Here is a 15405-nt window from a genome sequence, read left to right on the forward strand (position 1 = left end):
CCCCCCCCCGGCCTTGGGCACAGGATTACTGCAAGGGAAAAGTTTAACTACCCTGGAGTAACATGAATTAGATGCATAAGATACTTTGCATTTACATTACTGAGTAAGGCTTACATACAGGAAGTCACTCTGGAGCAGTTGATGCATCTAAATTTATATCCTAAGGGTTATTTGTTGCTATGCTTGTTTCTCTAAATTCCACAGCAGATTCAATTCTTCTTTTGATACATATTAACTTATATAATATATACTGGTATTGATTACCAGCATGAATGATGCAGCAGACAAAGGAAATAAAAAAGGGCTTGTTTGCATGAGGGAGTACAGAAGGAAAAATATAGTAATACCAGGATAACCAGAGCATACATACATAATTATGGGGGGTCTTTTAATCCAAAAGAAAATTGTCCATATGATGCTTGTACTTTACATATGACATTATATTCTAGCGTGCAGGTGTTTTTACTTGTACTGTGTCTCCATTTACCCTTGGTTCAAAGTCTTGCAGTTCTGTTTGATTTCTGTCCTCACAAACTATGTCAGTGATTGGCAGGTTTACTAGTCAGAAAACAGAATATTTTTTCCCCACGTATGCACTGAAACTATAGTGAGCGTAGGCCATTTCATTTCCTGAAGTATTCGTGAACTAGCACATACCTGTTCATAGGAGTGAGACTAGATAATCACTGGATGAAAACAATGCAAAGGTTTGAAACCGGAAAAGTTCCTCTTTATGGAGGGCAAGTCCAAGTTGTCTCAGAAACTACTGATTGATCAACCAGTTGTTCACTTAGACTCTTATGCTGAAGGTTGGACTGCAGCAAATAGTCTTCCTAAAAGAATGAATTGAAAGGTTTCCTATTTGCTTCAAAGCAGATTTGATTGGCTAGGAAAATTTTGTCAGTGAAAGCATCGTATCTGTACATAGTTAGAACTTTCTCACTGATTTGAAAATGTGGCAGACTGCCTGAGTTTTTGAGGGCTCAGAAACACTTCAGAGCACATAAGAGGATTTTCATGTGAAAATAAATTAAATCATTGTAAATAGACATTGCAACTTCTTGGAAATGTTTCAGGCTGGTGTTGAGTTCATTGAGAAGACCTTAAAGAACCTCACAACAAGCACTGATGCAGTAGCAGTGGTCCACAGCACGGATCTGGTGATAGAAGCCATTGTGGAGAACCAGGAAATTAAAAATGAACTCTTCAAGAGGCTGGATAAGTTTGCTCCAGAGTATGTGTATTTTTCCTGTTACATTTTGAAACTTAGACCTTTGTATCTTCTGTTTTATTCTTACACCATTAGCTCTGCATTTTCTTAGCTGCTTTTCTTAGAAACAGGAGTTTTTCTCCCTTAGGCTAACTCCAGACTGTCATGTGGTATGGAATAGTTGTTATGCCAGGTGCATATGTTACAAACACTTTCAGGTGTATTCAGCAGGCTTATTTACTTGTTGCATTGCTTTGTTTGATGTGCTTCTGGGTATGTTTAGTCATAAAGTTTGTCCATCTACTCAGCAAGTTCAAATCTAAATGCAAATGCACAACAGTAGAATAAGCTTGTCCTGGTACATGTGGGGTATGGTTAACGTACATGTTTCCATATTTAAATGGGGAATTGGGATGATAAAATATTTGTCACCCACATGCCTGGCATGAACAAGTTTTAAGAAGTCTCAGCCTCTTAGCTGTAAGTCACAGTCAGCTCAACAATGACTTAAGTGAACTAAGTTTACTTTGTATTACAAGAGTTTGGAAATAGCTCATTGCTGCTTATTATGTGTGAGGTAAAAGTGTAAATAATTTCTTAACATGCACTCAGTTACAGTCCCTGGAACTTTCTTTGAACTATATTTGATAACTGTTGGAAGTTACTGTTGAATTGTATCTAAAACAAAAAATGCTGTTAAGCTGAGCATGCAGTCTCAGAAACTTGATCTTTGTAATGGATGACTCGGGATCACAAGACCTTGACTGCATGCAGGTTGAGGTTTTAACTAGTACAGCTAATTCCAGGGGTATTGGCTAAGAGGTATTCTAGACTGTCTAACCAAAGAAACTAGGCAAGCTGTGGCTTGAATGTAATGTCAAGGGAGAAAAGATGTTACCATTAGGTGACTTCAGTCTGGGGAGATTTTCAGGCTGTCTCATATGGTCGGTAATCAAAATTACCTGGTACTTCCAAAAACAATAAATGATCACAAACAGCCGTGCACGGAGCACAGATTAACTTGCTGTTACCCTTAGTCTGACGGACAAAAGTAAGTAGCTGCCTTCGGCAATTACCAGTTACCTTGTCATGATTAGATTGTGCTTATTTTGTGAAAACAGACCATTGGTTGCCTGCGTCTTTGTCCATATTCAGCAGAGAAAGCTAATGAGCAAATTAGAGTCTACTAAATGGCAAACTGTCTAGTACCAGTCAGCAAGGAAAGGTGGGCACAGGGACTTGGAACCTCATTTAATTATATGTATATTTGGAACAGCTGAGGCTATTTTTCATAAGAGTGAGCTGTTTATAAGCATAGCTGCCTTGAAACATAAAATTTTACATTACAGAGTGTTAAAAAATACTGGGAGGTGTTCAGATATGCTCTTTCCTGTGGCAAAAGGCGTGGTTTTGCAGGGTTGGGAAAAATGACCTTAGACAAGAAGCCTTCCTTTTTAAGAGGAGAATTGGAAATGATGATAAACATACAGATATCTTACCTGTAGGATAAAGAAAGGGAAGTGAATGGTGAATAATATGGCTTGCAGTGTAGAAAGTCTAGATGAGAAGAAAGAAAAGCTAGTAAAATTGTGAAACTTGTAGCCAAGGGTTTAAAATATTAGCTGTTAGATACAAAGGGTAATTTGTAATTATGTGAGGAGTATAGAGTTGCAGATCATGTGAGTAGCGTGGGGAATGCAGAAATGTCTCATGAGTGTTTTTCTGTGCATTAGAAGGAAGCAGTAGGCTTTATTGATCCTGCATAGCACTGCGGAGGAATGGAAAGCTCTCCCTGTCAGCGCAGGTGTCCTACAGCCTTTGCTAAGATTGAACATTTCAAAATCTCTGAAACCATTATATGGACTAACTGTTGCATCAGCTTAATGGGGGCTGTGGACTTGTGAGTGATTGGTAACAAAGACAAGCTTTGTTTAAAGATAGCGTTGAGTCTTGGGAGAAGCTTTGCTTCTGTGGGGCCCTGGGCGTCGATGGCACTGTGAAGTGTATGTTACAGGCAGAGATCATGAAAGACCAGCCTTCTGAGGAGGGGGAACTTATCTTAATTCAAATTTCAGGACTTAGCACAGGGGTAGCTGATCGAAACATAAGTGGCTGTGTATTACAGTTGCTCAAACAAGATGATGAACTATGCCTTTGGAACATGAGCTGTGTGAAACCATGTGTTTTTCTTTTGTACTGTATCCCATGTCTCGCGTTTCCTCAGCTGCAACAGCTACATGTTTGCCTCCCATATTTGCACTATGATGACTTCTCCAGTGAAGATAAGTCTGGGGACAGCACAAAACCAAAGCATTGCATTAAAAAAACAAAACATGATTAACTTACTTCCTCTTCCTTTTTCTCTATAAAAGAACTATAATTCCTCTGAAAGTGATCTATAAGTGGAGGGGGGTGGGCAAGCTATTCTTTATTGAGAGAAGTTTTATTTGGAGGTAGAGAGTGAATTTCCTTTAAGTTTTCAGAGAAAATGTAATGAGATGGGAGAGTTTGGCAACCCTAGAGAGCATTGGGAACTCAGGGTATTCCTCATCTGGGTAACTGTCCAGGCGAAATGGTCAGTGCTGTTTCTTGGATGCCATCAGTCTGAGAGCATAGTGGTTTATGTTCTTAGAGCTTTGCAAAATTGCTTGTGTATGTTACATTCCTCTCTGTTTTATACTCATCCTCCTAATACGGTAATTGTTTTACTGTGTTACATGGTCACAATCTTTAGAGCAGGCGATAAAAGTATTGCTACCCACTCTTCAGTTCTGTTTTCCTTTTCTTGAATTGAATCAGTCTCACATTTCCATTTCGAAAAGGTCAGACTAGGGTTTTTGTAGAATATCCCCACATTCCTTGTGAGTTTTAGGCCTTTAAACACTGCAGCGCTTTTCCAAACAGGATCATAATGAACATGACAGAAGAATTTCTGGGTATCCCCTTTAAGAGCTCTTGCCTGCTTGCTTTCTGTTTATTTCTGGGTTGTGGGAATGCCTGTCAACATCTCTTGGTCTAGGATTTATCCTCGGATGTGGAAACTCAGCTAGGAGCTGGCCAGTGGTTAGGAACTGTTCAGTGTGTTAGAATCGGTGTGTTACAAAACTGTTACAAAAGAAGTGTTGTTCAGTGTTCACTGTGTAACAGAGCTGGACTGTAAGAGTCAGTGTTAGTGAAATGGTATGGTTCCCTTGTGTTGGACTCTGTTTTTAATGTCTTCCCATGACCCACTAGATGGCACCAAGAGAAAGCACACTGGTGCCTGGAAAAGCATCACTAGGGCTTCACTAGTACTGTTGCTTTCAAAAGCCTTCCAACTCTGCTGTCATGTGAAGCATGCATTATGTAATTCTAAGTCACAGAGGCATGAAAATTCTATTTTAAACCCAATTTAAATCCATTGGTTGGTCAGAGCAGAAAGTGTAAATAAAATGGCCTTGTACAAAATACAAATTTAATGCTTTTTTTCTCAAGGCTCTATGTTGTGTGAGGCTACAGTATTCACCCGCAGAAGTGATGCTGAGGTACAATCTCATACTTTTAAGTGAACCCAGATATAAACCTCACAATGATTACATCTCACAAATCAATGTGCTTAATTTTTATATGAATATTTGAATTCTTTGTATACAGTGGCAGATTTTCAGTGGTGATAAGCATCTTTTTGGATGCATTGACCTTGCAAGGTCAAAACTATGAAATGTAAAATACTCTTTTTAGTACCCCACCTCAGAACAATATAAGGCCCACTTTATGGTGGGGAAATAGCAAAAGAATATTTGTAAGACGTGTAAACAGGAATTTTCAGAATTTTTTATTTCCTTCTCCATAACAAATTCTCAGAAACTGAGAAAACATAATAAAAATGAAAATCAGTGTGGGTCTTTTTTATCCCCAAATGTTTTCTTTTAATGCCACTATAAGATGTCCCCACAACTTGGACATAACTTTTCTGAAAGCTCTGTTGTGAAGCTCAGTTACATCTTAGTGAAATGTAAGCAAAATACCAATATAGATTAACATTTGATGAGTCTGGTAGGATGACTTTTTGAAAGGTCAGTAGGATACAGCCCAGAATGGAAGGTAGGGCTTCATCTCTAATTTAGTTTCAGACTTTTGTGGTTTGAAGAAAAAGCCGTTTCTGTAAGTTTTCGGTGCGATGTCAGTATAGCAGTGTTGTTGAGGTTCTGAGGTATTTCTGGGGAAAAAAATAACCAAAACCATTATAAATTACAATTTATAAATCTGGTTTATGTCTGGAAAAGGACTTCATCTTTGTCTTAAAATTCTTGTGATTTTGTGTATCCTTTGCAGTGTCCTGTGCATGACAGTTTTTATCTTTTCTCAGTTTTTTTCCATCAGCTCTTTGCTTTGGTGGTAGGTTTGCTCATCATGTCTACCATTGATCACTATTAAAAAAAAAAAAAATTTCAAATTTTTCTTAAGGCTCCAAAGTGCATTTTTGACATGGCAAACAATTGGATTTCCATAGATGTGTAAATGTTAACAATAAAAAAACACCATTGGGTTTCCAGGAATGCTGAAGGAATTACCTGGAATAGATTTGGGGAGTTAATAAAATTTTTCTACTTACAGAGTCTTTTTTTCTGTCACCTAATATAAGCATTCAACATACTTACTTGCGAGTCAGAAACTCACACAGCCCTTCCAGTGTTTAAGTTGTTGTTGCTGTACTTGTACCTCAGCAAAAAGACCATGATAATCTGCAGGGATGTTTCTGAGAATTCTGTGGATGGTTAGCCAATGGATATCTATTTATGTTTAGTGCATCAGTCTCCTACTGTCAGAAAAATAGCTGTCCTTTATGCAATCCATATGTTTCTTTTTTCCAGGCATACGATATTTGCGAGCAACACCTCATCCTTGCAAATCACGCAGTTGGCTAACTCAACCACCAGGCAGGACCGATTTGGTGGTCTCCATTTCTTCAATCCTGTGCCAATGATGAAGCTCGTGGAGGTAAGTGTCTTATCACCATAATAACCACTGTAGCACAGCAATGCAATTGTCATCACTGGGAATTAAGTTAGATGAAAGAGTAGATCTCAGTTTGCAGCTCTTCTGATATGGAATAAGCTACTGCTAGTGATAAGAGGGTGATGCAGTCTCTGTTGAGGGGCGGGTTGAAGAGGCAGAGGTAACTCCTTCAGTCTCGAGGCTCCGAAGTTCTCCACTGAACTGCCAACAGAGGTGCTGTTTATAGTGATCATTTCAGGCATGCAGGCAAGCTGATTAGTAAGAACTACTGACAGCTTAAAATCATCTGATGAGACTGACAGAGGAATTTGGTTGTTACTGGTGCAGAAATTAATAGAAAATGATGAGAGATGAAATCTTACTGCCTTGTGACTTTTGAAACAAAGTCAGCCATGTTTGTTTCAATGTTCCAGATGATTTGTCTGGAAGTATTACAGTATTTCCCAGTGTTCAAGGAAGTGTAAAAACAAGTTTCTATATAACTCTTCAGACGTCTTTTCTAAACATAGTCTCTTTGGCTACATTGTGCAATTTTTAATAATACTGCAATGCAGAGCAGAATAAGAAATAATCTGATACAAGGCTTTATCTGTGCCTCCAAAGTAAGGGTCACATTGCAGAAAAAATGACAGGTCTCTTTTCTCTTTCTCACATTCCCCCATTATGGCTGACCTTGATCAGCTAGAACTTATAAACTCTTGAGTAAGTGAAAATAAACTTTGCATTTCGGCCACTCTGCCCCAAAATGTTTCATGTACTTTGTGCCCTTAAATGCTGTAAATCTTTTTCCTCTGTCCCATAAGGGATTAGTTCTAGTATTGCTTTGGTGACGAGCACTTCAAATATGTTGTGCCTGCCTTTTGAACTCCTGAGATTCACTTTATTATATTTTTTGCTTGTTTCTCATTAAAATACATAAGATGCAGTTACTTGCTCTGTGTCTTTGAATGTATCATTCTCTTCCTCCCCCTTTTGAAGTGTTTGAACCTTTTGGCTGAAATTAACAAATTTGATTCAGAGTATCGTTGTCTGGTGAGGGCTGAACACTTGCAGATTCTCTCTCACTAACTTCTGTAGCCATGTGGATTTTTTGTTTTTAGTTTAATATTGCATCCTGTATATTGTGACTAAATGCTCTGGGGAATGTTGTAAGAAGGAGAGGGAGGAATTTTGTAGGTGGTGTCAGAGGTAACAGAAATCTTTAGCATAATTCCTTAGGCTCACGTTGGCTTTATTGATTTCTGTGCTAAGAACTACTTGTTGGCAGTAATTTATCTCTATGGATGAAATGTTCTATGCCTTGTCTCAAGCCTAAAACAAATCATAGTCTGGAAACCTAAACTAAGCCTCTGTGAGGTTTGAAAAATGCAGAAGATATCTGGCATTGTTTGTAAAAAAAACCAAAACAGAGCCATCCCTGTCTGACTGCTGTGGTCAATCTTTATAATTTGTGGGGCTTTTTCACCTGACTTATGAATGTCCTACCCCAGAGTCACTCTAGTTGATGAGTAGTATTTGAAGAACTTTGAAACACAGAAGCTGTGCTTTCAGTGACTTGATCTTGAAAGGCGCCAATATTAGTAAATAAATACACTTTGTAAAGCCTTGCTTTTGTTTCAGAACTACTGCTGTAAATCAGGATTGGCATTGACAAACACTGTAGAACAACATTTTCTATGTAAAACAGATGTTTCAGTTTGAAATAATCTGGGGAAAATCAAGAGACTCGCCAAAACTATGAAAGATATTACTGAAATTGCCGGTCATCTGTCATGGAAGCTGTCCTTCATGGGTCACAAATCTGCAGTGCCTTTGAGTCTTATCTGCTCTTTTCATAGATTGTTGATCTCATGCTCAGAAGCACATAGCTTTGAGGGAATTTCTTTCTCTAATAATCCAAAAGGCTAGTGCTAATGTTTCAGAATTCTGAAGTGTATATTAAAAACTCATTCTTGAAACTGTTGCAGTCTTACGTAAGCATCTCAGATATTTTTATCTAATATCAAAGAACACTATTTTTTTTCTGCTGAGAAACAAGCCTTTTCCTCAGTCGTAACTGTTTTTTTTGTGTTGGCCTTATGTCAGTCATTAGGATGGGGGGAAATCTCTGTGTGACTTAATTGTATAAACAAGGTGGTCAGCCTTAACTGCTTATGTATAGCAGTTTTCAGTTACTGCACATGGAGATCAGTTTCAACACAAATATCATAACCCATTCAGCTTCTGCAAGTCTCTTTTTTTTATTCTTTTTTGGCTGTGGGGGGGGGGGTGTTAGGTCTGTAATAAATGTCTTAATGCATCCCAACTCCAGTGAAGTATAGAAAATACTACATGTGACAAAAGACTCGGCTGTGAAGAAAATCAACATGGAAGCATACTACTCAAAAGCTAAGAGCCTGTCACAAATTTGAAAGAGATTTTAAATTTTGTTTAGAATTAAATGTCAGTTTACATTGGGCACAGGGTAGATGTTACAACCCTTTATATCAGGAAATAAGTCTGTTAATATAGTTCTCTAAAGTGAAGCCATCGTGTTTCCCAAGGCGACAGAGACTATGTAGCTTTTAAAGTTGTTTTGTTATCCTGTAATCTCTAAATACGATTTCAAAGGCTGAGTGGGAAAGTGTCTTAAAGAAACACATACTTTCAAAATATGCAAAATGCTGTATCTATCTTTAAAATAGATTTTTGTGTCTGTTAACATATGTATCCACCGAAATTGTTTTTTGTAAAACAAATGTTTTGTGAATTTCTGGAATAGTGTTCTGGATTACAGTTCAATCATTGCTGTACTGGTAAATGAGAGAGATTCTGCTCATAAATGTGCTTATGCTCTCCCTACCTTCGCTCTGCCCAGGTCATCAAGACTCCAATGACCAGCCAAAAGACTTTTGAATCGCTTGTGGATTTCAGTAAAGCAGTAGGAAAGAGTCCTGTCAGTTGTAAGGTGAGTACATTTTGATTGATAGTGTTCAGAAGGTCTCTGCTTGAAAACTGTTAATTTTAAGGTGGTAGGTTTTAGTAGATGTAAGAGGACTTCAGGAATTTCCAGGCTGCTTTTTGTCCAGTTTCTCTTCCCTATTAAAAGCATTTTGACAAAGAAAACACACACGTTTACCACAAATTCCTCAAAGTAGAGTGACTCTAGACATCTTGTCTAGAGCAGGAAAACTCATTAAGTATCAGGGTTTACAGTTTTTGGTTTTTCTTTTCCAGTCCTGGAGAAGCCTGGACTGTAGAGCTTAAGCAGGAGCTCATCTTTAGCCATGCTAGGGACAAGACTGCTACCTCTTGTATTGTGAGGCAGTTGGATGAATCCTCCATGATGTGTGCTCATTGCAAGTTTTTCTTAAGACTGCAGTAACTAGGCCCATATTAATCTTCATTGCTTTGCAACTTTGTTTTTTTTTCTCTAGAGGAACACCCTACTTCCTGAGCACGCTTTTTCCAAATCCATTAACTTGTGGTCTGGGTAGCTCTATGCAAGCTATTGCCTTGAGTTTCAGAGCCCCCAGGAGACATTTGATCATAAAAAGAAGGGCCTGCAATCTGGTAGTCACCAGTAATTCAGCGTCTGGATGCTGGACTCTTAATTCTGGCTGTACTGCTAAATTGCTATGTGGCCTTAGTTGACTTTTTTCCTGTTTTTGTCACGGTTTTGCAGTATGTAATGTGCAGAATATATGATGAATTGTTGTTACAAATTAGCTTGGGTAGAGGGTAATGCAGTCTCCATGTATGAACCTCCCCCCCCCCCCCCCCCTATATTCCTGTTTGTAGAAGAAAAGTTGCTTGGAATTCTCTGGACTAAATATTGCGATAAAATGGAATGAACAATAAGCATCTGAAACAGTAGTAGTATATGAAATAATACTGTATTTGCAAAGCTCTTTCTCTTTGTATTTTTGATTTTGATTAAAGCTTGTGTAAAAGAAGTTCTGTATCAGTCTGTTATCTTCTTCTGACAGCACGTATCTTATCTTTTCATTGATAGCATTGGTGTTTGCTATTGAAGTGATCCTAACTTTCGAAAGCATGGTATACCAGTGTGCACTGGGGGAGAAGCAGACTGTTTAGCCAGGAGTGTTTCTAGTAGTGAACACACAAAAAAGCCAAAAAAACTGTTAGAGAAGAACTGCTCTTCTCGTATCCTTCAGGAAATTATATCGGCAGAATTTTGCTAAAGAAAAGGTATTTGCTGGCTGGCCACATTAAATTGTTTTAAGATTAACTGAGCTGCACTTGTAGTAGTCTTATTGTTCTCAGTCATGATGAATGTTTATATGCCATTCCTTTTTTGTGAAATTCATCTTTTGTGTTTTAATAATGAGCAGATAAATCATATGAAAAACGCAGTTTAGAGAGTACCAGAAGTTGATGATTCAATAAGTGTCTTCATCCACTTGTTTAATTTTTCATGTAGCGTTTTGAGTGTAGTACAGGTAAAGAATGTTTATTTAGGATCCCTTTTTTTCTTTTCACAGGATACTCCAGGGTTTATTGTAAACCGTCTCTTGGTGCCATATATGATGGAAGCTGTTCGACTTTTCGAGAGAGGTACTTGTTGGGATATTGACTGCAGGGAATGTTGACAAGTAACACTGCTAAATGTTATATGCCTTCAGAAGAGCCTTGGGATTTCCTCAAAACTTTCAGACCTTAAAGGCTGGAAGTGAATAGTGAACACCAAATATGAGCCAATACGTATAGTTGGAAAGGCCTTGTCTTCACTTTGAAATGTCAGTGTGTGCAGAGTCAGAAGGTACTAGTTACTTGTGTGGGAAATTTCTCGTGGTGGAAAATGTTTCTGGTTTGGAGACTACAGGGTGAGTGTAGTGACATTGTAAAAATATCCTCTGCCAACTAATCAGGAACCTCTCTCTCTCCATCCCAAGAGACGTTCATTAAAGTGGTTGAAAATCCCATAATAGGACCATTAGCAAAGTTCTCCTGAGTTCACTTATATTGGACTTGTGAAATTTTCAGGTGAGGTAAGTACTATAATACTCAGTATCACACTACGGTACTGGCATACAAGTGATTTGGGCTCAACTATTGCCCCGTGAAACCTCCTGTTCCTCTTCTATGTCCTTTTTTAGAAATAGGTTCTTTAGGAACTCCCATCTCACTGCTGGTCTCTTTTACATTAATACTGAGGGTAAGTAGAAATAATCATGAATCCCCAAAGAACCACAAAATTTTTCAAAGCATTGATAATTGTTTTGAAAAGGAAACAAGCCAATAATGTAGTGGATAAAGAGGAAATTACGGAGTATAATTGCTTTTATTTCAAGTGCTCTGCTCATAGCTCTGTGCTACTAAGAATGTCATTTGAAACGTTTTGTTTTTGAAATCACTGCTTTTCTACAGATGAAAGCACTCCATCATCTGGATTCCACCAAATATGCTTTAAATATTAAAAATCTCTTTTATAGCACATGGAAGGGATGGTTTGATCTCCAGGAAAAAAAAATATAAACCAACACTGCTTGTTTATCCATCAACAGATGTACCTAGTTACATCTCAAAGGGAGAAAAGAGCGAATTTAGTGACTTGAAAGGCAATGGAGTGCAATGCAAGGGGGCATTATTCTCTCAGAAGAAGGCATAACTTTAAATAAAATGTATGGGTGTTCCAGTGTGTGTAAAAAGAGTTGCTTTTGTTAAGTGACATATATCATTATACATATTTCAGGAGACAATAGAACTTTTAATTAAATGTAGAAGAAAACAGTCACTTGAGATTGTATGTTGAAATTGACTGTTTTCTGCCTAAGCAAAACACTATTTTGATTTAATCTTTATTCTGTTTGTATTTTGTTCAACAGTGTGGTATTTCCAAACTTGTTAAAGTTCATTTATGAATTTTTAACTCTAATGAAATATATTTTAAAAGCTGGTTAATGTTTTGAAAAGCCTGGTGGCTGTCTCCTAATTCATATTTTCCATTGAATCAGGTTAAATTTTTATCATATCCTTTGCACTAAATCTCAGAGTAGACACTTGAGCCAGATTGTCATCCACATTAATATGGAATTTGGTCGTCTTTTTCTTGGCAACTCCAAGCACTGAAATACCATTTTATTGGGTCAGTCCTTGAGTCTTTATTTATACAAAATCTCCTTGGGTTAAACGTGCGCTTTTGCATAGGCAAAATACCTTTAGTATATTAACAGTGATTTAAACAGGGGGCATATTATAAATATTAATGTATGGTGGTCTGTACTGCCCTATTCTTAGTGGAAAACTAAAAAAGCAGTCAGTCAAGTTTCTATGGAAGTCTGCTTTACACGAAGAGACTAGTATGAACTAGGGGTACAACCCTTGTTTGCCCTTTTAGTATTTTTAATTGTATTGTAACACAACTGTATACTGTCAGGTGGCCAAGTCCCAAGTTTGACAAAGTATGTACATCTGCATCAACTTCAAATGAGTTGAGGATTTACACGTGTTTGAATTTGGGGAACTGAACTTATGTTAGAGTTAAGTAAGGCTAGTTTTCCCAGTTTCTCAGAAGTAAAATGTGGTTTAAAAAAAAAATTGTCAGCTTTAAAGTGTAAAAGGAGATGTATAAAACTTATGACTTCATACAGAACTTTCACGGAAGTTGTTGCCTTTACAAGAGACTTTGAAAATTTATTTCTAAGATTCTCTGATCTTAGGTTTATAAATTGCATAGGCTATGTCTGCCAAGCTTTTGGACACCCTGAATGCTTGTAGGCATTGAGCATGGAGGTTACTTAACAAGTACCTCTGGAGTTTGTTTAACTTCATCCTTTTTATAGGATCTGCAAAGAAGTGCACTGCCTTTATCAAAATATGTATTAGAAATAAGCAGTAAAGGTGCATCTGCTCTCATGACAGTATAAAATATGAATTCCCAGCAAAAGAATGAAGTGAACATTAGCTGTGACAATGGGGCAATGCAGGACTTGTATTTTTAAAGGCACAGACTGAAGTAGAAGTAACAAATTTCTGATAATTTTGATATTTATTTTTTTTTAATAATTTTGGAATTCACAAATTTAACTGCACCTGCACAGGCTCTTCAGGTCACTCTGATCTGCCATCTCTGATGCTGATGGATATCCTTCAGTGAAAGCTGCTGTAACTAAGCATGTTACTCAACTGCTACTGCTTTCTCCCCATGCCTGCATTGGCCATCATCTGGGTATCACTTGTTTTCTGGCTGTTGTAGAGTAAGGGTAGCTCTGTCCCGTGCATCGTTCAAAAGCTGCTGCTGATCTCATGAAGCTGAAATTGAGATCTTTTCTTACTTAAACTATTCAGCTGCCTCTAAAAGAAGCTGTTGATTCTTCATAGTGACCAATTCTTCCTCTAGTCTTTATGACAGCTTGAGCACAGTAGCTGTGGCTCCATCAGTAGCATAGTGATCTATATTGAAATGCAAGAGGAAGCTAGAAAAATGGAAAGCAGGCCTGCAGGGCTTTTTTTTTTTTTTTTTTTTTTGAGAGATTCAGCTTTATACTCCAGCTGAGTATGCTGACTCCAGTGTTTGCGGTTCTGAAACGTGCAGAGATTTCTGTGAAGAGCTTCACCCGGGTGAAATAACACCCTGTTAATTATTTATAAGTGGTGCCGAGTAGATGTGGAATCTTCTCTGTTCATCAAACTGTCAATCTTTTCTCTAGGAGATGCATCAAAGGAAGATATTGATGTTGCTATGAAGCTTGGGGCTGGCTATCCCATGGGTCCATTTGAACTGCTGGACTATGTTGGGTTGGATACCAGTAAATACATTATAGATGGTACTGCATACTTATTTTCTTCTATTTTTCCCCTTTTTAGCTAAATTGTAGGTGAATGTTCTAATGAAAATCTGACTCTTAAATTAGTTTGAACTAAATGTTTATGGCATAGCCTTTTAACTGCTGAGGAGAAAGGAATGAGAATTCAGCTCAGAATGCTGTATGAGTACAGCGTTTGTATTGTATGCCTGTAGCCTATGTACATGGGGACAGAACAGCGGTGGTTTTGCTGACTTCATCAAGTTCCAGTGGAAAATAACAATAATGTTAGTGGAACTTTATAAAGAATCAGTGGGAGGAGAGACATGTACTGGAGGTAAGAAATTCTGATGAAAAGCAACAAATATTGAGACTCCCTATCCTTTTTCTGCCAGCCATGTTTTCATTCTCAGTTAATAGAAAACCCAGCAAATACCCTAAAAGGTGCAAGTATACCATGCCCCTTTCACTTCAGTTGATAAGTGGATGAATGTCAGTACAATAACAAAAAAAGATAATTGGAGACGGCTTGTTGATGGTTGTTGTATTATTTTGAATGAGCAGCTTAAATATTCTCCAAGGCTGAATGTCACTTTCAGAATGGCATCTTCGATGAAACCTCTTCTGCTTTTAGCTGGTGCTGTGGAGTAGTGTTGTTCTAACTGACTATGTCTTTTGCAGGTAGAAATTCAACTTGGAATTTCTTTCTACTTGAATTTCTTTTCAGCACAGCCTCTGTTTTATTTCCTTGTACTTAACTATAGTCTAAAAGTTCTTATTTTTTTTTTAAAGTATTAAAAATCATCAGTCATGGACATTATAAGGTGTTCAGAGTAGACTACACCTAAAGACTAATTGCTAGATTTGCTCATAATCGTCAATACTGGTCAGTGCTTTATGAAGCTGTATTGAAGGGTCTTAGAGAGTCTAGAATAAGTTCCAAACCTCCTTCAGTTTTCTGACCTCTTAACATTTTTCTGAGGAGATGCAGATCTCTGTTATCTTTGCATATAAAGAAAACTATTACTAATTCATCCACTTCGTTTCTTCCACCAGGATGGCATTCATTAGAGCCCAACAATCCTCTTTTTGCACCCAGCCCACTTCTGAATAAACTGGTAGAAGAAAAGAAGCTGGGTAAGAAGACTGGAGAAGGATTTTACAAATACAAATGAACTCCAAAGCTCGAGAGGTGTTAAACTATCTGTGTATGCTATTCAGCATTGCCATATAACAGGTGAATTCTGTTTAAACCTTCCCAAGGATGGCACAAGCTGCATTTAGAACATAACCCACCTCTGAACGGAGTGATTGCACTAGTTAACTATTTCTCTGGTGGAAGCTTGATTTAGTAGATTTTTTTTTTTCTTATAATTCTGAAAAGCTTTATATGTACAGTGCCTTCATGCAAATGTTGATTTTTCAGGTGCAGGACAGAATGATGAGTGA

At 37.7% G+C, this 15405-nt stretch overlaps 1 protein-coding gene across 1 annotated transcript in view; it reads left to right on the top strand.

Annotated features, from left to right (window-relative positions):
• The window catches only part of HADH (hydroxyacyl-CoA dehydrogenase), a 16677-nt gene extending 2077 nt beyond the window's left edge, over positions 1-14600 (top strand). The window contains exons 3-7 of the mRNA XM_010561055.1: positions 1077-1234; positions 6064-6190; positions 9066-9155; positions 10693-10765; positions 13861-14600. Of these exons, the coding sequence (XP_010559357.1) occupies positions 1077-1234; positions 6064-6190; positions 9066-9155; positions 10693-10765; positions 13861-14021 (609 nt within the window). The 3' untranslated portion in view covers positions 14022-14600. The remainder of the gene's footprint in view (positions 1-1076; positions 1235-6063; positions 6191-9065; positions 9156-10692; positions 10766-13860) is intronic.
• The last annotated feature ends 805 nt before the right edge of the window (positions 14601-15405 follow it).

The sequence above is a fragment of the Haliaeetus leucocephalus genome, unplaced genomic scaffold, assembly GCF_000737465.1.
Source record: "Haliaeetus leucocephalus isolate CR32 unplaced genomic scaffold, Haliaeetus_leucocephalus-4.0 Scaffold140, whole genome shotgun sequence".
Classification (NCBI taxonomy): Eukaryota; Metazoa; Chordata; class Aves; order Accipitriformes; family Accipitridae; genus Haliaeetus; species Haliaeetus leucocephalus.